This window comes from Lolium perenne, chromosome 3 (genome assembly GCF_019359855.2).
Source record: "Lolium perenne isolate Kyuss_39 chromosome 3, Kyuss_2.0, whole genome shotgun sequence".
Taxonomy (NCBI): domain Eukaryota; kingdom Viridiplantae; phylum Streptophyta; class Magnoliopsida; order Poales; family Poaceae; genus Lolium; species Lolium perenne.
Genome location: NC_067246.2, coordinates 226,365,546 through 226,388,757, shown reverse-complemented (window position 1 = coordinate 226,388,757; position 23,212 = coordinate 226,365,546). Strand labels below are relative to the sequence as shown.

At 47.2% G+C, this 23,212-nt stretch overlaps 1 protein-coding gene across 2 annotated transcripts; it reads left to right on the top strand.

Moving 5' to 3' along the window:
- The first annotated feature begins 8,074 nt into the window (after window positions 1–8,074).
- LOC127343546 (uncharacterized) lies at window positions 8,075–11,299 on the top strand. Of its 2 annotated transcripts, none has more exons than XM_051369668.2 (3): window positions 8,075–8,375; window positions 8,605–8,824; window positions 9,783–11,299. In XM_051369668.2, exon 3 carries the CDS (start codon window positions 9,856–9,858, stop codon window positions 10,984–10,986), a length of 1,131 nt encoding a protein of 376 aa, XP_051225628.1. In that variant the 5' UTR covers window positions 8,075–8,375; window positions 8,605–8,824; window positions 9,783–9,855; the 3' UTR covers window positions 10,987–11,299. The 2 variants fall into 2 exon arrangements, with proteins under 2 accessions (XP_051225628.1, XP_051225629.1); XM_051369669.2 differs by lacking the exon at window positions 8,075–8,375 and adding an exon at window positions 8,389–8,505.
- The last annotated feature ends 11,913 nt before the right edge of the window (window positions 11,300–23,212 follow it).

Below are 23,212 nucleotides of genomic sequence, written 5' to 3'. Positions count from 1 at the left end.
AATGACAAGGAAAGCAACGCGTGAAATTTATCATCCATCGATGTCGATTACCTTAGCTGCCAGCCGAGCATCATTTATCCGTCAGAGTACAAAATCTAGGTCAACATCCAGTAGTCTACTCTACAGTCTCACACTCTACAGTACTTTGGCTATCTGGTAAAACAGTGCTAGCTCGTGTTAAGCTAGATTACGCATAAAACAAGCGCGCAGTTGATATCAACATTGATTCCTCAAGGAAAAATAATCAAGGAACAGACGGAAGGCAGGAACATGCTGATAACAAAAAGACAAGAGTGTATGTTCTATATATAGCTATGTCTGTTCATCATTTTTGAATTTCACTATGCATGCGCTCAGTCGGATAACCAGTCGTTGAATGCTCTACAATGCTATCAATGGGAGAAAAAATAAGAACCGTTAGGTTTTCGCATTTATGTTTGCTAGCGCTAGAAAACAACTTTTATTTGGCTGAGTGAACCAATTTCTGCAGCACATGTAGGTAAAATTTAATGTCATCTGATGTTCTCTTTTTCAGCACTTGGGGCACTATTCATACGATCTGATGAGATAACCTTCATGTGAGGTTTGGTCTTTGGTGAAGGTCTTCACAACGATGCAACATCACTTCGATCTTAGAAATTTTATGAGGTGTGGGTTATTCACTCAAAATATCAGGATATTATAACTTCAGTGGGAATAAAAAAACATATCCTATAGAAATGTGCCTTGTTTTTTGCAATTTGAGAAATGTTTATAACATGTCCTATTTTTCTATATTTTTGGAAGTTATGCATGCTAACAGTTTTGTTATATCTCTTGAAGGCTCATTTTTATATTCATTTTTGTAGGATTGGACCAATAATTAAAGACAGACATATGTGCATCTTTGAAGGTAGGGAACGATAGATTCACAACCTAATAAAGCCATTGACGCCCAAGTGGGCGAGGAAGATAGCGGATTGTACATTTGGTAGTTTGTTGTGAATACTAGTCTTCAACTTGGCATAACAGTTCTATTGTGTTTTTGTTGATGCTTTTGTTACCATAGATATTTTTCATGTGTATCTTTTTGCCTCTTTATATTATGAGAAATATACTATGATATATTTCATCCCCTCAACTTCATCTTGAAGTACAAATATACCGAACATCACCATCTTACAATGCAGAATATATAAAACAATATGCATGGCATGTGTTTCATTACTGTTAACCTTACAGTATGTTTATCATTATACCTGATTGTTGGTTGTTGCTAGAGGATTTGGTCTTGATACACTTTAGCCAAGTTTATCAAGTAGTCAATCCCATTATAAGTAGGATTGCACATGTAGGATTGCAAGTAGCCATATTTAGATTCAAATCATACACTTTATGTATTCAAGTTCTATAATGAGGCGTGTGTTGCACGTGCACACTAACTAGTATGCATATAGGGTGTGAAATTTGTGTCTCCCTTGAGAAAGAGGAGGGCGGCAGCGGTGTTGCGGCTGATTCTGCCGCCATGGTCGCATGGCTGTCATCTGAGTGTCGTTCAGTTCAACGCAGCACAGCGCACCCCTCGAACCTGTTATATGCAACCAATGCAAATGACGGAAGTCTCAAAACCAGGTGGCCAGCTGCGTAAGTGGCCTAGCTTGGCGTTTCCATGATGATATTATAGAGTTAATTTACGTGTGTGGTAGAGCTGCTAGTAGATTGTATGTAGATGCATTGTGTTTTTAATTCTAGCTACTAAAGCAGCAGCCAAGAGAAAAGAGAACAGAGCCGTGGTGGAGTGTACAATGGTGCAACTCGACATTCCTCTTGAGATATATATACAACTTGCAAAAACATATACATGGAGTGGACATGTTGATGGCGAAAATCAGGTGGTTGGACCTGCACTTATTAGTAGTTGGCGAGGTTAAGATCAGTTTTCAGCGGAGAACTGCAAGTACGGTATGCCCACATCGACTTTGTTCAGGAAAATTAAGGTTGAGAAGGCCGCCCTCGAGGTGCAATTGGTAGTATAGTATAGCAGTAGAGATCTCTATGGCCAAATCAGAATTCGTCAAGAGAAGCCCCTTCATTTCTAGAGAATGTCTCTTAATTAGGCCCTTAATTTGCGTCCGAAGATGAATACAACTCAATGCAGTGCATCGTGTTATTAGAAGAACAAACAAGCAGAAGGAAATGCTACCAAACACTAAAAAGCCATGTTGAAATATAATTCTTCTGGTAATTTTAGCTAGCTTAATGTGTCTCCTTGGACCATCAATTGGTCATTTTTTTTGTCATCAAACGTTCAATGTAACACAAACACATGACAGAGTGATCGACGGGACGTTAGATAAAATTTCCGGCCGGAAACATGCTCTTCAAGATACTTAAGGTCATGGAGGAGTTCATGATTTGACACTTTTTTATAGTGCACCCGTTATGTATGATTGAATCTAACATAGGACGATGTGATTGATCTAAGAATAAACTTGTCTCGAATGCTAAAACAGTCCATGAAGAATACTGCTCATCAGCTTGTATACACTGTTTGAAGCTGTATATGTATATGTGCTAAGGAGCTGTTTATGTATTTATATTTTATTAGGGGGGAGATATGATTAATTGCATAATAAAATGTTATGTATTTGACATTACTTAGTTTAGGACGCTCATGATAAATTCAGTGTGGTGGGTGACTAACTGACTACTCATACTTGCAAGTTGCACCCTCTCTTATCAATTTTGCTTTCAAATTAATTTGCAAAATAAATGTTTAGCTTACATGTTGCACGGATTATTATCTTATGTGACTAGTCTCAAAAACTTGCATTATTTGCTCGGATCTATCCGGAATATTATCAAGCACCAACCAGGTTTCTCGCTACTTGTGCTAATAGCTATCCAAAGCATCCACCACTTCATTATCATGGCCCCACTAATACACGATTATTAAGTACTCCTTTTGTTTTCAGATAAGTGTACTTCTACCTCTGCTCTAAGTTTTAAAAAAATGTAAGCTTTGATACATTTTATTGAAAAGGTCAACAACATATATGAGATCAAATCGGCACAATATGAAACTACATTTCAAGACAGATCTAGTAATACTAAATTGGTGAGGTAAATGTTGTCATATTTTCCATAGAATAGGTTAAACTGTACACTGTTTGACTTTATAACAATAGCTAGAAGTACAATTATCTCAGAACGGAGAGAGCAGCTAAATAAATCTAAGTGTATAGTAGATATACATGATTGCAAGTATGTGAAGACCAGATCATGTGCCTCCCAATAACATGAGGTACTACATGGCAATTTAATATACATGGAGCAAATTAACTTACATGCACTAAACAATGTTGCTTTTTTTTCTCTGCAGTGTTAGTTCCTTAGGATACCCGAATTATATCTGTCGTGATCCCCCAAGTTTATTATTGCAGCAGAGCACGCAGCTCCATGCAAAAGATGATTCAGATCTTCCCTACTCTTATTTTTGAGAATTCGGCAGGTGAGCTGCTCGATATATTAATAGAAGAAGAGGTTACAACCGGACTACAGCGGCTACGGCCGCGGCACAGACGCCGCGCCGAGCAAACAAGGTGGAGAGAGGGTCCACCACCACAAAAAGAGAAAGCGGACTACTCGCGAGCTACGGAGATCTTCGCGCCCGCCAAGTCCCAAGCAGCCGCCTCGTCGGAGATCCGAGCCAGCAGGGAGCGGACCGGAGAGGGGGAGGCTGAAAAGACGCGGGCGTTTCGCTCAAGCCATAGGTGCCAGAGGACCAGGAGCGTCCAGGAGCGGACACGGGAAGCCTCCATGGAAGGCAGCCCCTCCGATAGGCCGGCCATCCAATCGATGGACCTGTGGTGGATCCCCCAAGAGGATGGATCGAGGGATGGAGCCGTGGCGATGGAAGCCACCCCTGCCCAAACCTGCCGCGAGAACGGGCACTCGATGAAGAGGTGTGTCGCGGTCTCGAGGTTCCGCATGCAAAGCGGACAGAAGTACCCATTCGGCCAACCACGAGCTAGCAGCCTGTCGGCCGTCATTAGCCTGTTCTGGACAAAGAGCCAAGCAAAGAGGCGGCAGCGAGGAGTGGCCCAGGGCTTCCAGATGAGCTGGACGAAGGCTGTCTCCACGGAGCCCACAAACTGGAGGCGATACGCGGAGGAGGCCGAGTAGCGACCATCCGGAGAGAAGCGCCAGGTAAACTTGTCGCACGTGTCCGGGGACAGTACGACCAGCTCAATGAGGGCGCGAAGGGCCACGAAGGACTCCAGCAGGTGGGCAGAGACACGTGCGCGTAGGTCTTGGACCCAAGCACCTCCCCGCAAGGCACCCCGAACGCAGCGGTGCTTACGTCTGGAAAGGCTGTAGAGGGCGGGGGCTAGGGCCCTAGGTGAGGCACCGAAGAGCCAGGAGTCGTGCCAGAAACTAGCTGAGGCACCGTCACCGATGTCGACCGTGGTGGCAGCTGCAAAGAGGTCTCGATCCGAATCGTCGCATGGGACCGGGAGGCCAACCCAGGGGCGCTCCGGCTCCGTACGCTGAAGCCAGGGCCAGCGCAACCGTAGCGCACGGCTGAAGCGAGCAAGGTCCAGGACGCCGAGGCCTCCAAGGTCCCGTGGTCGACAAACGCGACCCCAGGCGACCTTGCAGCATCCACCCGTACAAGTAACATCGGCCGCCCAGAGCCAAGCACGACGAATCCTGTCAACCACTTTCACAAGCCAAACGGGAGGCGCGAAAGCGGAGAAGAGGTAGGTCGGAAGGGCGGACAGGACGGCCTTGAGAAGGGCCAGCCGTCCAGCGTGCGAAAAGAGGCGAAGCTTCCACCGGGCAAGACGGCTGCCGAGCTTGTCCAGCAGCGGCTGGAAGTCGACGCTTCGCGGCCGGCGAAAACTCAGGGGCAGGCCCAGGTAGCGGCAGGGGAAGGAGCCCACGGGCGCACCAAGCGGCGAAGAGATCGAGGCAAGGTCCAAGTCCTGGCAGCGGATCCCGTAGATAGTGCTTTTTGCCAGATTGACGTGCAACCCGGAAGCATTTCCGAAACGCTGTAAGATGGCATGCACATGCTCCATCTCGGCCCGAACCGGGTTGAGGAAGACGGCGGCGTCATCCGCGTAGAGGGAGCAGCGAAGGCGCGCCTTGCGGCCCCGCAAAGGCGAGAGGAGTCCGGCGACCGTGGCGATGTCGAAAAGGCGGTGCAGCGGCTCGATGGCCAAGATGAAGAGCAGCGGGGATAGGGGGTCCCCCTGCCGGAGGCCACGGCGGTGCAGGAAGCGGGGTCCTACCTCCCCGTTTAGGATAACGCGGGAGGAGGAGGTGGCAAGCATCATAGCGATCCAATCACGCCAGCGGTCACTGAACCCGCGGGCACGCAGCATATCCAACAGGTATGGCCAGGACACGGAGTCAAAAGCCCGCGCGATGTCGAGCTTGAGGAAGACGAGGGGGTTCCTGGCGCGGTGGAAGTGGCGGATTACCCCCTGGACGTAGATGAAGTTATCCTGGATGCTGCGGCCACGGATGAATGCGCTTTGACCCTCGGCGATCAGCTCATCAATGCGCTTGGCCAGACGGACGGCCAGCACCTTCATGAAGAGCTTGGCGACGCCATGCATGAGGCTGATAGGCCGGTAGTCCGCGAGAGAGGCGGGGCTATCGGTCTTCGGGATGAGGACGATGTGCGAGGAGTTGATGCAGGACAGGCTAGACCGGTTGGCGTTGTGCAACTGCTGAAAGGCCAGCAACACATCGCCCTTGATAATGGGCCAGCACGCCTTGAAGAACAACGCGTTGAAACCATCCGGGCCAGGCGCCTTATCGCTCGGCATCTGAAGGAGGGCGGCAAGGACCTCCTCCTCCGAGAAAGGGGCGTCAAGATCCGAGAGGTCCGCAACCGGCAGCCCGAGCTCCTCCCAATTCAGCTCAAGCCGCTCTGAGCTGGCGGCGCCGAAAAGGGAGGAGAAATGGGTGTGGGCGACCTGCTGCTTATGGCGCTGCTCCGTAGCCGCCCCATCGGCGTGGAGGAGGGTGTGGATGAAGTTCTTTCGCCGTCTACCATTTGCCTTGAGGTGGAAGAAGCGAGTGTTCGCGTCTCCCGCGCGTAGCCAGCACACACGGGAGCGCTGACGCATCTTGATCCTCTCGATCACCGCCAACCCCAAGACACGGGACTTAAGGAGGCGTCGCAGCTCGCGCTCATCACCGTCCAGGGGGCGCTCCTCCTGGGCGCGGTCCAGCTGGAAGATGAGATCCTCAGCCATCAGGAGCTGGAGCTTGGTGTCGCCAATCCGCGTTTTGTGCCAGCGGCGAAGCGCCTTGGCAAGCCTATGGAGCTTGGCAGACAATCTGCCGACCGCATCCGTAGCAGGCGAGGGGGCGGCCCAGGAGGCCCGAACCACCTCATGGAAACCGTCAACATGTGGCCAGAAAGCCTCAAAGCGGAACCGCGGGAATCTCCGAACGACTCCATCGCTCGTGAGGAGGAGGGGGCAGTGGTCCGAAAGGGAGGAGGATAGCGGCTGCAGCCGAACCGCGGAGAAAGCCGCGTCCCAAGCCGGGTCGCAGAAAGCGCGGTCCAGACGGACAAGGGTGGGAGCCGCCTGCTCGTTGCTCCACGTGAAGCGTCGGCCCGAGAGCTTGAGCTCTTTAAGCTCGGAGGCATTCAGGGCGTCGCGAAAGCGCCGCATCATGGCACGGTTGAGGTTCCCGTTGTTTTTGTCCCGCGCTTCGTAGATGAGGTTGAAATCACCTATGAGCAGCCAGGGACCAACCACGGAGGAACGCAACCTGACAAGCTCATCAAGGAACTTCTACAACTTTGAACTGATCCTTACAGAAATACTCAGCACTAGTTTGACCCAGTTATGCTTATTTCTGATTGAGGGTTTTAACTTTTAACCAGCATGTTGTCATAGCTAACTAAGTGCTATGCTCCAAACTGTCAAACGTCTCCACTCTCCAGTTGGTGGAACAAAAATGTATACATGTAAACAAGCTATAGGCTCCAAATCTTATGAAATCGGTTGCCTATCATCATCAACGTGTGGTCCTCTACATGGCCCTATCATGTACAGATTTTATGGGGCCTCCTATCTTGTTTTAATCAAAATAAAAAAGATGCAAAAATACGTAAGCATTAAATTTCCCTCTTTGTTTTTTGGTGTGTTTGTTTCCCTCTTCTTGCTTTGGTATCATAGTTTTGTCTTTTTATCCCCCAATTTGCATCTACTCTCCAGCAACCTGTTGTAGCTCCGTTGTCATCTTGCTCTCTGTGAGATGATTGACTGAGATCTATATATTCAGTTTGAGTAATTTTTTGTTGCTTCACCGTTAGATTATAGTGGAAGCAACTAATCATCCCATTATGCATAGGTAGGGAAATCATCCATGTCCAAGCAATAAACTACTGTACAATGTTTCCATGCGAGTGGTACCAGCAGTGAACAGGTGCAAGCATGCAAGAGGGGAGTAGACCAAATATGACTCGCTCCTTGTTCTTCATCAGTAAATATGGTCAAAAAACATATGGGCAAAAGGAAAGTAACGGAATAAAAGTTACTTCTGAAACGGACAGGAGAGTGTTGCAGACACCAATCTCTTCAGATCCCCAGTCTGCAGCCAAAGGTTAAAAAAAGATAGCAGAGCCCCAGGAACAAGCAGGAACCTTTGATCAGAGACAAAAGTAAGTGGAAACCTTTTTCCCGATCTAGGAGTATTCTACTCGGGGAGAATCTTTAATTTGAGTGCATGTACATGATGTTTATCTCCAGATTTGAGGTTTTAATACCAGATCTAGTTACATGTGTGTAGTGATGAGAGTGAGAAACCTGCACCGCAGGTTACGTAGTAGATAAAACAAAACGAAGCATTGTTCATAACAGAACCCCAAGATACACAAAAGATTACAGAGTTGGACAAGTATTTATGAGAGCGCGTCAGCGGTGCAAGTTAATGTGTGCACTGCCAACTCATCATCCTCTCCCAACTGAACAGACACATGAACAGAGAATGCTACAGAGAGAAATTAGAAAGACAGAGAAACCATATACCTTCGACTACTATCATTTTCGATCGAGAGAGAGGGAGCTTGTTAGATCACACGTATACATAGTAGCAGAAGACATATAGGTAGCTTAGCCATCTATAAAAGAAGCCCATATACTGCCATCGACTGGAGGACCATATCCCATACGTATGATCTGTGCTGTCTCCACCTCTCTCCCTCCCTCTCTCCTCTCCTCAACTCAATTGCTCAAAGCTAGAGAGCTTCTTCTAGGAAGCTAGCTCAGCAGAGGCTGCCGAACACCCGAGTACACACATACCACCAAAGCTGATTGATCAATCATCTCTTCTGCTGCCAGCAGAGTCATCTGAGCAAGACACAGGTAGCTCTACATCTATCCACAGCTACTAGAGAGCAGTGTCTAGTAGTAACAGTAGCACTTGGAGTTCAAATCTCCAATATATACGCACCTACATGCCGTGCCCTTCTTCATCTTCTTCTATACATGCATGGTAGCAAGCTTAGTCGGGTTCATGGAGAAAAGTTTGTTGTGACCAATTGCTTCCTGCTTCCTAGCTCACACACCCTCCCTTGTCTGATTCCCTCTTCAGGTCTGCCGCGTCTCAGGCCGTTGTTGACGGTCTGTGCTTTGCTGCAAATTAACTCGATCCCTGACTTCCAAGGAGTGCCTAGCTAGCTCGGGGAATTGGATCAATCTTTCAAGCTGTGCTCCATCTCTACCGGCGAAGCTGCTGCCCCGTTGCTGTTCTACCCCTCGAAGGCTTCAAATTAATCACATCCAAGATCCAGCCATTTGCTTTCATCTGAAAGGTACGATGAGCAGCAACGAGCATGTTTAGCGAATGTGATTTCATGCTTTCATACTTAATTTTGGTTGCTTATAGTACAGACCATGTTAACTTGGTATAGTTACATATTGGAGGCCGGGTGGTACTAGCCTACTTTTCACATAGTAACGGAAAGAGATGCGTGCATGCATATACGTACACACGACTGTACGATTTTCCAGAACGACGGACACATGTGCATGTGTGATGTACTCTCTATATACTATACACTCCTCTTCCACATTAACTGTCGCAGATTTGTCTCGATCAAGGAAATACTTCGGTTATCGGCCGGTTACCAGAATTCCCAGCCCCCTCTGGTAAATGAGTTTATCGTTCAAAAGTTCTCAGTCCTTTGAATTTGGTTTGAATTTAGGCTGGTTGGTTTAGTCCAACCTAAATCACATATGTGTTCCCCTCCAATATACCCCTATGCCCTAACTCATATGTCTGAGATTTTTTATTCATTCTCCCCTAAAGAATATATTCTTAATATTTGGACATTATCAAGTTTCAAATTCAAGTCTGTTTGAGAATCTCATCCGGTATTTGACCGGTTATCGGAAATCTCAGACCCATCAAACATTTTTTTCTTACCGGTAGTACTCCCTCCAGTTGAGACACTCTTTGTGGGAAGGAGGAAGTAGTATGTACTCCATCGGTGATTCTTTGAGCTTGGTAGAAGTCGTAGAGCAAATGGCGGCGTAATTATGAGGTCCGGGAAATCTCGGACTTCTTCCTCGCCGGACGTCCTTGTCCGTCCATCAATGCCTCGCCCGCGTGACACTGCTCCCTCACGTCTCCACCGTCCGGCCCACTCCATTACGGGCCTCAATTTTGATTCCCTCCATAGTCTCAGGCTCTGCTCCATCGCATTCGTATCAAATCTCACTCCCTTTTACGGCCGAGATTAATATTCCCTGTTCTCTTTTTATGTGCAGCCATCCAAGAATCCCTGCGCCAGTCGCTGGTCGATCGGTTTGCCTTAATTAGCTCTCCCCCGGCGGTGCGGCGATGGACACTTTCGGCTGGGCCGGCGACGACGTTTACCAGCCGCGTCTTGCGGGTCAGCTGAGCTGTGGCCGGTTCGAGCTGGACGACGCTTTCCTCGGCCAGTTCCAGTGCGACGTCGGCGGGGAGGCCCAGTTGAGCTCGAGCTACGGTGCCACCGGAGCAGGCGCAGCGGAGGACTCGAACCCGCTGGGATTCTTTGGCTCCGGGTCGGGGGTCGACGTGTTCTCCTCAGTGGTCGATGGCGCCGGCGCGCACGACGGCCTGCTCGACGCGGCGCTCGCCTTCTCCAGGGTGCTCTCGTGCGGCGCCGAGGGTGACCCCGGGGCGGTCTCGAACGGCGTCATGTTCTCCGGCTACAGCGGCAACATCTCCTCCGGGGAGTCCAACAACTACAGTGGCGGCGGCCACGATGCGGAGGTGGCGTCGCCGACGTCCATTATATCGCCCACCACGACGTCGCTCCCCCAGACGACGTCGGCACAGGCGCTACACGCGAACCGGAAACTACTACCGGCCAACGACTGCACCAACATAGCAACCGCGCCGCCGCTCCCACGCGCCGGCGCAAAGCGGAAGGCGCACAGCCCCATCACGACCGCAACAAGCATCACCTTCGGCCAGGGCGCCCACGTCGACACCGGGGCCGGAAAGTACGTGCCGGACATGGAGGCGATGGCACAGATGAAGGAGATGATCTACCGGGCGGCGGCAATGCGCCCGGTGAACCTCGTCACGGAGCCCCCCGCGATCGGCGGCAGCAAGCCTCGTCGCAAGAACGTGCGCATCTCGAGCGACCCGCAGACGGTGGCAGCCCGTCTCCGGCGGGAGCGCGTCAGCGACCGCCTCCGCGTGCTGCAGAAGCTTGTCCCCGGCGGCAGCAAGATGGATACGGCGTCCATGCTGGACGAGGCCGCCAGCTACCTCAAGTTCCTCAAGTCCCAGGTCCAGGCGCTGGAAACCCTAGGAACCGCGAACAGTACCACCGGCAACGCCGCCATGTCCTCCGCCAGCACGACCAGGTTACATCAGCGTCATTACGGAAACAGCCCTGGGTTTCTTGGATTTGCGACAAATAACAGCAACAACTCCGTCTTCGGAAATACTAATGGGAGTGCAACAAGACTGTTGTAGTACTGTTTCTAGTATGAGTTGATCGTGTATATGTCAATACGTAGTGTTGTTTCCTACTGTTTCAGGTCGATCTACGTACGTGCTTAATTGGTACAGTACGGTATACTTCATACTAAGTTTTTAGTTTAGTCGTGATTTGGACCCGCTGCATCGTCGAAGCAATTCAGCTGCAGCCTGAGATCGAGACCGTGGAATACCTGCTGATTAAAGAAAACAAAAAAAAGAGCTTCAATTGTATTCTAGAGTAAATGTGGTTGGATATTAAGATGTGTACATGCAAATGAAATTTAATACTAGAGTACGGTATACTTCATACTAAGTGTTGTGAATAATCTAATAAAAAAGTCGTGTGCATCCTTTGGATGCAGAAGCTGGAACGCTATTTTCCCATTTTGAAAAAAAATGCAAGTGAAATTGTAGCCAGCTTCGCTTATTTTCCATCACAAAATTTCAGTCTCACTTTGTCTGGCAAATTAATTACAGTACTCCCTCCGTCCAAAAATATAAGGGGTCTAAGGATTAGTTAAAAGTCAATGTTTTTAAATTTTGACCAAGTTTATACACAAAAATATAAATATTTACAATACTAAATCATTATCAATAGATTCACCCTAAAGTATATTTTCTTAATATGTCAATTTGATATTGTAGATGTAAATATTTTTTTCTAAATATTTGGTCAAAGTTGGTAAGGTTTGACTTTTTACCAATCCTTAGACGCCTTATATTTTGGGACGGAGGGAGTAGTACATATAGATCCTACATGTATCTTAGTTCAAAAAAAGTTTCTCCCTAAGATCAAAATGAAAAGAAACTTCCTGAAAGCGAACATGTGGTTAGATGGTTAGGAGGGCAGTGACACCTCCGGCTTAACAGAGTTTAAAGTTTAAATCCTAGATTTAACATTTTGGTGTCTTATAAAAGACGGAATATTCTTTCAGTGGAAAGTGACGTTCACGTAGATAGCGAGACGTCTGTGGTGACTTCGCCAATCTGAGGATCCATCAGATCATCTTCTTAGACTCATTCTCTCGGAGGTGCTGATAGGGGAGGGGTGTGCATACGTTTGTTCATAGGGTGAGTGTATATTCACATTTATTAGCATCCACGTCTGTAGTATGGTTGACAAAACAAACCCTCTGGTCCTAATGACTTGTCGCTGATTTAGGAAAACCTAAAAAGTATCTAGATTCGTTGAATCTATGGCAAGTAAATTTAAATTGGAGGCAGTATCATACATGCAGTATATATATACTCCCTCCGTTCTATAAAAATTATTTTAGATTTATCAAAATGAATGTATAGGGATTTCTTCACATTCATGCATGTTGTCACTGACACAACCGTAGAGCGCCAATGTGAATCATTGGGTGCATCATCATGTTGCCAAACTTGAGGTTCCAGATCGAAGGACCGACCTATCGATTTCCTTTAATTGTTCCAGCTCCGGGCATGGTTACCCGCTTTTCTTCTCTCTTTTGTATCCACAAATGCAATGAAATCTCGATTCCAAGTGCAAAAAGAGGTACCCAGGGAGATAGATATACCGATATAGTATTTATTATTAAAGGCTCGGCCTCTTTATTCATCAAAGCTAGATGATCTAGATGCTACATCTATCTCCATATCTAATCTAGCTATGAATATAAATAGCACTTCTTTTTATCTTATCTGCATCGTGTATGCTGGTATAGCTGGTCCAGGCTTTTCGCATGCTGATGATAGAAAGCGTGGGAGTGAATCGGGATTAAGTTAAGAGGAAGAAAGCAAGGTCCTTTTGCTGCTGGCCTCCTCCTCGCGCTACCCAGTGACGTCCTTCTTTCCTCCACGATTTAGGGCATCTCCAGCAGCACGATGTATTTCGGACGTCCGAAATATCCGTTTGCGTCGCGCGGCGGACGCGAGACATGCCGTTTTTGTCCGTGCGTCCGTTTGCACCTAGGGGTGGCTCCAGCGGCCCGACGCATTTTCGCGTTTGCATCAATTTATGAAGTTTCCAAACAACAAAATAAGGAAATCAACGAAGTAATAGTTATTACATTTAAATATTTAAAAGTCTACATGAAAATAAGATAGTATTTCTCTAGGCATGATCTTCATGGCCAGCCAATGTTCACTGATGCTCAATCAGATCCGTTTGCAGCTGTTTGCAGACGTTCTCGTTAGTGACTTCTATATTCCTATGTAGATAGTCCTGCCAATATGAAGCTTCAGGAAGTGGCGCAACCAGCTCACATTGGAATTCCCAGTGGTTCTCATTGCGGCCATCAGCACGCTCGTTCTCAACGATCATGTTGTGCATGATCACGCATCATGTCATCACCTCATGCATGGTCTTCAGCGACCATGTTCTTGCCGGGTGACGGACAATTGCCCACCGAGTTTGGAGGACACCAAATCCGCGCTCCACATATTTCCTGCAAGCCTCTTGCATCTTGGAAAACCTCCTCTTCTTTTCGGAGTTTGGATTACGGACAGTCTTCACCAATGTGGCCCAGTCAGGGTAGAAGCCATCAGCAAGATAATATGGCTTGTCATATGCATTTCCATTGATCTCATAGCTCACCCGGGGAGCTTTGCCTTGCATGAGCCGGTTGAAAACCGGTGATCACACATTGATGTCATTGTTGGAACCGGCCATGCAAAAGAATGAATACCAAATTCATAAATCTTGAGATACGACAGGTTCAAGAATGACACTTTTTCCCTCCTCATGCCCGTTGTACGCACCCTGCCATCCAAATGGACAGTTTTTCAACTCCCAGTGCATTCAATCTAGACTGCCAATCATTCCTGGGAACCCTCTAGACTCGTTGATAAACAGGAGCCGCCTTGTATCCTCAATAGTTGGCTCCCTACAATAATACTCTCCGAACACGGCAATCACGGCTCGGCAAAACCTGTACATGGCCTCAAGGCAGGTGCTCTCACCCATTCGAAGATACTCATCGAATATATCCGCAACCATTCCATATGAGAGCATGCGAATAGCCGCGGAGCATTTTTGGTAGGAGGTGAAGCCTAGCGCATCTGTTGCATCGGGCCTGCATTGGAAGTAGGGGTTGTAGTTTCTGACGCCCTGTAGAATGACCAAGAACAGGTCCCTTGACATCATGTACCGACGCTGGAACAATTTTCCGGGAACACTGGATTGGTGAGGTGGAAGTAGTCCTTGTGGAGGCGGGTCTGCCCTTCCACTCTGTTCCGCGGCAGGTTTTTGGAGCGCCCCTTCACATAGCCCCGGTGCTCCGGCCCCGTGTTTGAGTGAACTCGTGGATCATGGAGGCCGCAGTAGTTGCCAATGTCTACGTCAACTGATCGGACTCCTCGTCAGAAGAGGAGTCGACGACCTCCGCGCGGAACTTGTCCAGCATCTGCCACATGTCCATCTGCGTACAAACTGCGGATCAATGGCCGCGCACAATAGCGCCGAAAACACGAGTAAGAAACCTACCGACGCAATTGACTGAACAGGTCATGGGCGGCGCGGAAGGGCGGCGCAACCGGGAGCGTTTGGCCCGAAATCAGCCGGCAGGTACACGGCAGAGCCAAGCCCGAGTACGATCCTGCTCTCCCACGAGGCGGAAACGGAGCTGACGGCGACTACTGCGACGCTGCGGCGGGACGGCACCGGGTAGGGTTGGGGTGGTGGCGTCGCACTAGGGTAGCAAAGAAGGGGGAAAAGAAGCAAATCGAAGCGGTCGATTTCGCTGTCCCTGACTTGCGGGACCGGGTAATGGAGGACGCTCCGCGCGACCGCCGAGCGTCCGCGGAGACGCAAACCTGGCGCATATTTGGGCCAGGTTTGCGCCTCCGCGGACGGCCCGGTCACTTTGCGTCGCCCCGCTGGAGCAGGCCCCAGACGCATTTCCGGTCACGGCGGACGAAAACGGTCGCTCAACGTCCATTTGTGTCGCGCCGCTGGAGATGCTTTTACCAGTGACGCTTGAAAAGCCAGCAGGGTAAAACCGTAGGCGGAGTGCCACACTGTGCACCGTTCGTCCATAGACTAGATAGCTTCATCATTTGGAGTAGAAGAATGGAACATGGGAATTTGGGCCCGGAGCCCACACGCTTCACAGTGGCCCTACCCTTTTCGTTGTAGCGCCACACCCGTCAGTGCTATGTCGCCGCCAGCATGGCGAAGCGAGTCTAGGCAGGCCCTGCAGCTGGTTAGGTAGCGTCATGGCTGGTGGCGCTACCCTGTGCATGGTAGCGTCGGCACGCTCGGCGCTACCCTTTAGAACTCATTACCCCGCATCCGTCCAACCCAGCCACTCCACCTAGCTTATTTCCCATCCATATACACCTTTTGTTCGTCCCCCTCTCACTCCCCACCTCACCCGCTCTCAAGTCTCTCCTTGTTGGATCGATTTTACCTTGGATTTTGACTCCCCTTGATGCAAAAAAAGGTACTCTCCCCATCCTCCTTGCTTTTTAGTGATTAAAATCTTGTAATTTGGTTCCATTTTGCAATATATCTCGGAAACCCTAGATTTGGATTTGGGCACCATTCTATGATTTATTATTGTTGTATTTGTAGGATAACGTTGCATAGAAAACAAAAATTTTCCTACCGCGAACACGCAATCCAAGCCAAGATGCAATCTAGAAGACGGTAGCAACGAGGGGGTATCGAGTCTCACCCTTGAAGAGATTCCAAAGCCTACAAGATGAGGCTCTTGTTGCTGCGGTAGACGATCACTTGCCGCTTGCAAAAGCGCGTAGAAGATCTTGATCACAATCGGTTCCGGCGCTACGAACGGGCAGCACCTCCGTACTCGGTCACACGTTCGGTTGTTGATGAAGACGACGTCCACCTCCCCGTTCCAGCGGGCAGCGGAAGTAGTAGCTCCTCTTGAATCCGACAGCACGACGGCGTGGTGTCGGTGGCGGTGAAGAAGTCCGGCGGAGCTTCGCTAAGCTACGCGGGAGATATGGAGAAGAGGGGGGCGGCTAGGGTTTGGGAGGGGGTGGCCGGCCACTTCAATGGGGCGGCCAGCTTGTGGTCTTTTGGGGTGGCCGGCCCCCTCCCTTGGCCCCTCATTATATAGGTGGATCCCCAAGTGTTGGTGTCCAAGTCTTCGAATAAGACCCGAACCAAAACCTTCCATAAGAGGGGAAACCTAGCCCAACTAGGACTCCCACCAAAAAGGTGGGATTTCCACCTCCCATGTGGGGGGTGGCCGGCCCCCTATGGAGGAGTCCACTTGGGACTCCTCCCCATCAAGGGTTGGCCGGCCATGGAGGTGGAGCCCCATGTGGACTCCACCTTCCTTGGTGGTTTCTTCCGGACTTTTCTAGAACCTTCTAGAACCTTCCATAGAACCTTCCGCGACATTTTATTTCACATAAAATGACATCCTATATATGAATCTTATTCTCCGGACCATTCCGGAACTCCTCGTGATGTCCGAGATCTCATCCGGGACTCCGAACAAATATTCGAACTCCATTCCATATTCAAGTACTACCATTTCAACATCCAACTTTAAGTGTGTCACCCTACGGTTCGTGAACTATGCGGACATGGTTGAGTACTCACTCCGACCAATAACCAATAGCGGGATCTGGAGATCCATAATGGCTCCCACATATTCAACGATGACTTTAGTGATCGAATGAACCATTCACATACATTACCAATTCCCTTTGTCTCGCGATATTTTACTTGTCCGAGGTTTGATCTTCGGTATCACTCTATACCTTGTTCAACCTCGTCTCCTGACAAGTACTCTTTACTCGTACCGTGGTATGTGGTCTCTTATGAACTCATTCATATGCTTGCAAGACATTAGACGACATTCCACCGAGAGGGCCCAGAGTATATCTATCCGTCATCGGGATGGACAAATCCCACTGTTGATCCATATGCCTCAACTCATACTTTCCGGATACTTAATCCCACCTTTATAGCCACCCATTTACGCAGTGGTGTTTGGTATAATCAAAGTACCTTTCCGGTATAAGTGATTTACATGATCTCATGGTCATAAGGACTAGGTAACTATGTATCGAAAGCTTATAGCAAATAACTTAATGACGAGATCTTATGCTACGCTTAATTGGGTGTGTCCATTACATCATTCATATAATGATATAACCTTGTTATTAATAACATCCAATGTTCATGATTATGAAACTAATCATCCATTAATCAACAAGCTAGTTTAAGAGGCATACTAGGGACTTCTTGTTTGTCTACATATCACACATGTACTAATGTTTCGGTTAATACAATTCTAGCATGATATATAAACATTTATCATAAACATAAAGATATAAATAATAACCACTTTATTATTGCCTCTAGGGCATATCTCCTTCAGTCTCCCACTTGCACTAGAGTCAATAATCTAGATTACATTGTAATATACCTAACACCCATGGCATTACGGTGTTGGTCATGCTTTGCCCTAGGGAGAGCTTTAGTCAACGGATCTGCTACATTCGGATCGGTGTGTACTTTGCAAATCTTTACTTCTCCATCTTCGATGTACTCGCGAATCGAGTGGTAACGCAGCTTGATATGCTTCAGCCTCTTGTGTGACCTTGGCTCTTGTGCATTGGCGATGGCACCCATGTTATCCACGATAAATGATTAATGGGTCCAATGCACTAGGAACCACACCGAGCTCTACAATGAACCTCTTCATCCATACCGCTTCGATGAAGCCTCTGGAAACCGCTATGTACTCGATTCTGTTGAAGACTTCGCCACCGTGCACCGCTTCGAGCTTGCCCAGCTACTGCAGCACCATTCAATATAAACACGTACCCAGATTGTGACTTAGAGTCATCGGGATCAGTGTTCCAACTTGCATCGGTGTAACCGTTTACAACGAGTTCTTGGTCACCTCCATAACAAAGAAACATATCCTTAGTTCTTTTCAAGTACTTCGGGATATTCTTGACCGCTGTCCGATGCTCCATTCCTGGATCACTTTGATATCTGCTAGTCAAACTAACGGCATGTGCTATATCCGGTCTAGTACATAGCATGGCATACATGATAGATCCTCTTTGCCGAGGCATAGGGGATATTACTCATCCTTTCTCTTTCTTCTGCTCGTAGCCGGTCCTTGAGTCTTACTCAATACCTTGCCTGGTAACATAGGTAAGAACCCTTTCTTACTTTCGTCCATTCTAAACTTCTTTAGAATCTTGTCCAGATATGTACTCTGTGATAGCCCTATTAGGCGTCTTGATCTATCTCTATAAATCTTGATGCCTAATATATACGATGCTTCACCAAGGTCTTTCATTGAAAAACTATTATTCAAATAACCCTTAACAACTTGCTTAATAGTTCTATATCATTCCCGATCAATAATATGTCATCTACATATAATATCGGGAATGCTACGAGCTCCCACTCACTTTCTTGTAAATACAGGCCTCTCCATGACCTTTGTATAAACCCGAAGTCTTTGATTACCTTATCAAAGCGTCGGTTCCAACTTCTTGATGCTTGCTTCAGTCCATAGATTGAACGCTGAAGTTTGCATACTTTGTCGGCATTTTTAGGATCGACAAAACCTTTGGGTTGTACCATATACAACTCTTCCTCAATGTCTCCATTAAGGAACGCCGTTTTGACATCCATCTGCCAAATCTCATAATCGAAAAATGCAGCTATTGCTAACAAAATCCTCACAGATTTTAGCTTCGCTACGGGTGAGAAAGTCTCATCGTAGTCAACTCCTTGAATTTGTCGGAAACCCTTTGCGACAAGTCGAGCTTTATAGACGATAATATTACCATCAGCATCTGTTTTTCTCTTGAAGATCCATTTATTCTCGACAGCCTTTCGGCTATCGGGTAAGTCTACCAAAGTCCATACTTTGTTATCATACATGGATCCCATTTCGGATTTCATGGCTTCTTGCCATTTGTTGGAATCTGGGCTCATCATCGCTTCTTCATACGTCGCAGGGGTCCTCATCATTGTTATCCACAATCATGACATTTAGACAAGGATCATACCAATCGGGAGTGGCACGTTCCCTTGTCGATCTGCGAGGTTCGATGGTTTCCTCGTTCGAAGTTTCATGATCATTATCATTAGCTTCCTCTGTTGCCGGTGTAGGCGATGCAGTACAATTTCCGATCTTGCGCTACTCGATCAACGAGTATAGATTCATCAATCTCATCGAGTTCTACTTTTCTTCCAGTCACTTCTTTAGTGAGAAATTCTTTCTCAAGAAAGGTTCCGTTCTTAGCAACAAAGATTTTGCCTTCGGATCTGTGATAGAAAGTGTACCCTATAGTTTCCTTAGGGTATCCTATGAAGACGCATTTCTCCGCTTTGGGTTCTAGCTTGTCCGGTTGTAACTTCTTTACATAGGCTTCGCAACCCCAAACTTTCAGAACGACTGACTTAGGTTTCTTGTTAAACCATAATTCATACGGTGTCGTTTCTACGGATTTTGATGGTGCTCTATTTAAAGTGAATGCGGCTGTCTCTAATGCATAACTCCAAAATGATAACGGCAAATCGATGGAGACATCATAGAACGAACCATATCTAAGAGAGTTCGATTACGACGTTCGGACACACCGTTTCGTTGAGGTGTTTCCGGCGGTGTCAATTGTGAAAGTATTCCGCATTTCTTTAAATGCATGCCAAACTCATAACTCAGATATTCACCTCCACGATCAGATCGTAGAAATTTGATCTTCTTGTTACGTTGATTTTCTACTTCACTTTGAAATTCCTTAAACTTCTCGAAAGTTTCGGATTTATGTTTCATGAAATAGATATACCCATATCTACTCAGATCATCTGTGAAGGTTAGAACATAACGATAACCACCGCGCGATGCTACACTCATTGGTCCACATACATCGGTATGTATGATTTCCAATAAGTCTGTAGCTCGCTCCATCAAACCAGAAAATGGAGTCTTTGTCATTTTTCCCATTAGACATGCTTCGCATCTATCAAGTGACTCAAAGTCAAGTGATTCAAGTAATCCATCGATATGGAGTTTCTTCATGCGTTTCACTCCAATATGACCAAGACGACAGTGCCACATATAAGTAGAATTATCATTCAATTTAATTCGCTTAGCATCAATGTTATGTATATGCGTATCACTACTATCGAGATCTAACAGAAATAAGCCATTCTTTTGTGGTGCTCGACCATAAAAGATATTATTCATAAAAATAGAACAACCATTATTCTCAGACTTGAATGAATAACCGTCTTGCATTAAACAAGATCCAGATATAATGTTCATGCTCAACGCGGGTACAAAATAACAATTATTTAGGCTTAAAACTAATCCCGAAGGTAGATGTAGAGGAAGTGTGCGACGGCGATCACATCGACTTTGGATCCATTTCAACGCGCATCGTCACTTCATCTTTCGGTAGTCTTCGTTTATTCTTTAGTTCTGCTTCGAGTTACGAGATATGAGCAACCGAACCAGTATCAAATACCAGTACTAGTACGAGAACCGGTGAGATAAACATCTATAACATGTATATCGGATATACCTTCTTTCTTTTTCTTGACAAGGCCGCTCTTCGGATCAGCCGGATACTTGGAGCAATTACGCTTCCGGTGTCCCTTCTCCTTGCGGTAATAGCACTCGGCATCGGGCTTAGGGCCGTTCTTAGGTTTCATAGGAGGCGTGGCAGCTTTCTTGCCACCCTTCTTGAATTTTCCCTTAGACTTGCCCTGTTTCTTGAAAACTGGTGGTCTTGTTGACCATCAACACTTGGTGCTCTTTCTTGATCTCAATCTCAGCAGCTTTTAGCATGCCAAAGAGTTCAGGTAACTCCTTGTTCATGTTACGCATATTGTAGTTCATCACAAAGTTCTTGTAACTTGGTGGCGGTGATTGAAGGACACGATTAATCCCAGTCTATTAGGAATCACTATTCCCAAGTCAACGAGTTTCTTCGCATGCCCGGTCATGGCGAGCATGTGCTCACTAACGGAGCTGCCTTCTTCCATCATACGTTTGAAGAAATGTTTCGATGCTTCATAGCATTCCACGGCCGCATGAGTCTCGAATATAGCTTTCAGCTCATTCATCAACTCATGAGGATCATGATGCTCAAAACGTTTTTGAAGATCGGATTCCAGACTGCACAGGATGGCACACTGAACTTGAGAGTACCGAGTTTTCCGAGTCGCGTAAACAGCTTTTACTTCATCGGTTTCATCTTCTGCAGGAGGGTCACCTAGCGGTGCATCAAGCACAAAATGCAGATTTCCGCCAGAGAGGAAGATCCTCACATGACGGAACCAGTCGGTGAAGTTGCTACCGTTGCTCTTAAGTTTCTCTTTCTCTAGGAACTGATTAAAATTGATTGGGGACGCCATCTCTACAACATATATTTGCAATAGTTTAGACTAAGTTTATGACAAATTGAGTTCAAATTTTAATTCAACATAATTAAAAACCTAAGTGAACTCCCACTCAAAACAATATCCCTCGCATTGTTTTAGTGATCACACGAACCAAATCCACCGCACCTATGTCCGATCATCACGAGACAAGGTGTGATTTCAATGGCGAACACTCAAAGTGTTCATCATCTCAACCATATGATTCATGCTCTACCTTTCGGTATCACGTGTTCCGAGACCATGTCTGTACATGCTAGGCTCGTCAAGGCCACCTTAGTATCCGCATGTGCAAAACTGTCTTGCACCCGTTGTATGCACTTGTTGATTCTATCACACCCGATCATCACGAGATGCTTCGAAACGACAAGTCTTGGCAACGGTGCTACTAAGGATGAACACTTTATTATCTTGAGATTTTAGTGAGGGATCATCTTATAATGCTACCGTCGCGATCTAAGTAAAATAAGATGCATAAAAAGGATTAACATCACATGCAGTTCATATGTGATATGATATGGCCCTTTTGTCTTTGCGCCTTTGATCTTCATCTCCAAAGCACGGACATGATCTCCATCATCTTCGGGCATGATCTCCATCATCGTCGGCGTAGCGTCAAGGTCAATGGCGCCGTCTTCATGATTGTCCTCCATGTAGCAACTATTACAACTACTTTGAAATACTACTCAACATGAAATTTAAAGACAACCATAAGGCTCCTGCCGGTTGCCACAATACAATAATGATCATTTCATACATATTCATCATCACATTATGGCCATATCACATCACCAAACCCTGCAAAAACAAGTTAGACGTCTCTAATTTGGTTTGCATATTTTACGTGGTTTAGGGTTTTCGAGAGAGATCTAATCTACCTACGAACATGAACCACAACATTGATACTAATGTTTTCAATAGAAGAGTAAATTGAATCTTTACTATAGTAGGAGAGACAGACACCCGCAAAGCCTCTTATGCAATACAAGTTGCATGTCGAACGAGGAACAAGTCTTATAAACGCGGTCATGTAAAGTTAGTCCGAGCCGCTTCATCCCACTATGCCATAAAGATGCAAAGTACTCAAACTAAAGATAACAAGAGCATCAACGCCCACAAACCATTGTGTTCTACTCGTGCAACCATCTATGCATAGACACGGCTGCGATACCACTTTGTAGGATAACGTTGCATAGAAAACAAAAATTTTCCTACCGCGAACACGCAATCCAAGCCAAGATGCAATCTAGAAGACGGTAGCAACGAGGGGGTATCGAGTCTCACCCTTGAAGAGATTCCAAAGCCTACAAGATGAGGCTCTTGTTGCTGCGGTAGACGATCACTTGCCGCTTGCAAAAGCGCGTAGAAGATCTTGATCACGATCAGTTCCGGCGCTACGAATGGGCAGCACCTCCGTACTCGGTCACACGTTCGGTTGTTGATGAAGACGACGTCCACCTCCCCGTTCCAGCGGGCAGCGGAAGTAGTAGCTCCTCTTGAATCCGACAGCACGACGGCGTGGTGTCGGTGGCGGTGAAGAAGTCCGGCGGAGCTTCGCTAAGCTACGCGGGAGATATGGAGGAGAGGGGGCGGCTAGGGTTTGGGAGGGGGTGGCCGGCCACTTCAATGGGGCGGCCAGCTTGTGGTCTTTTGGGGTGGCCGGCCCCCTCCCTTGGCCCCTCATTATATAGGTGGATCCCCAAGTGTTGGTGTCCAAGTCTTCGAATAAGACCCGAACCAAAACCTTCCATAAGAGGGGAAACCTAGCCCAACTAGGACTCCCACCAAAAGGTGGGATTTCCACCTCCCATGTGGGGGGTGGCCGGCCCCCTATGGAGGAGTCCACTTGGGACTCCTCCCCAT

Excerpts from the sequence above, each read along its gene's own strand:
- LOC127343546 (XM_051369668.2), top strand. The coding sequence starts at position 9,856 with ATGGACACTTTCGGCTGGGCCGGCGACGACGTTTACCAGCCGCGTCTT.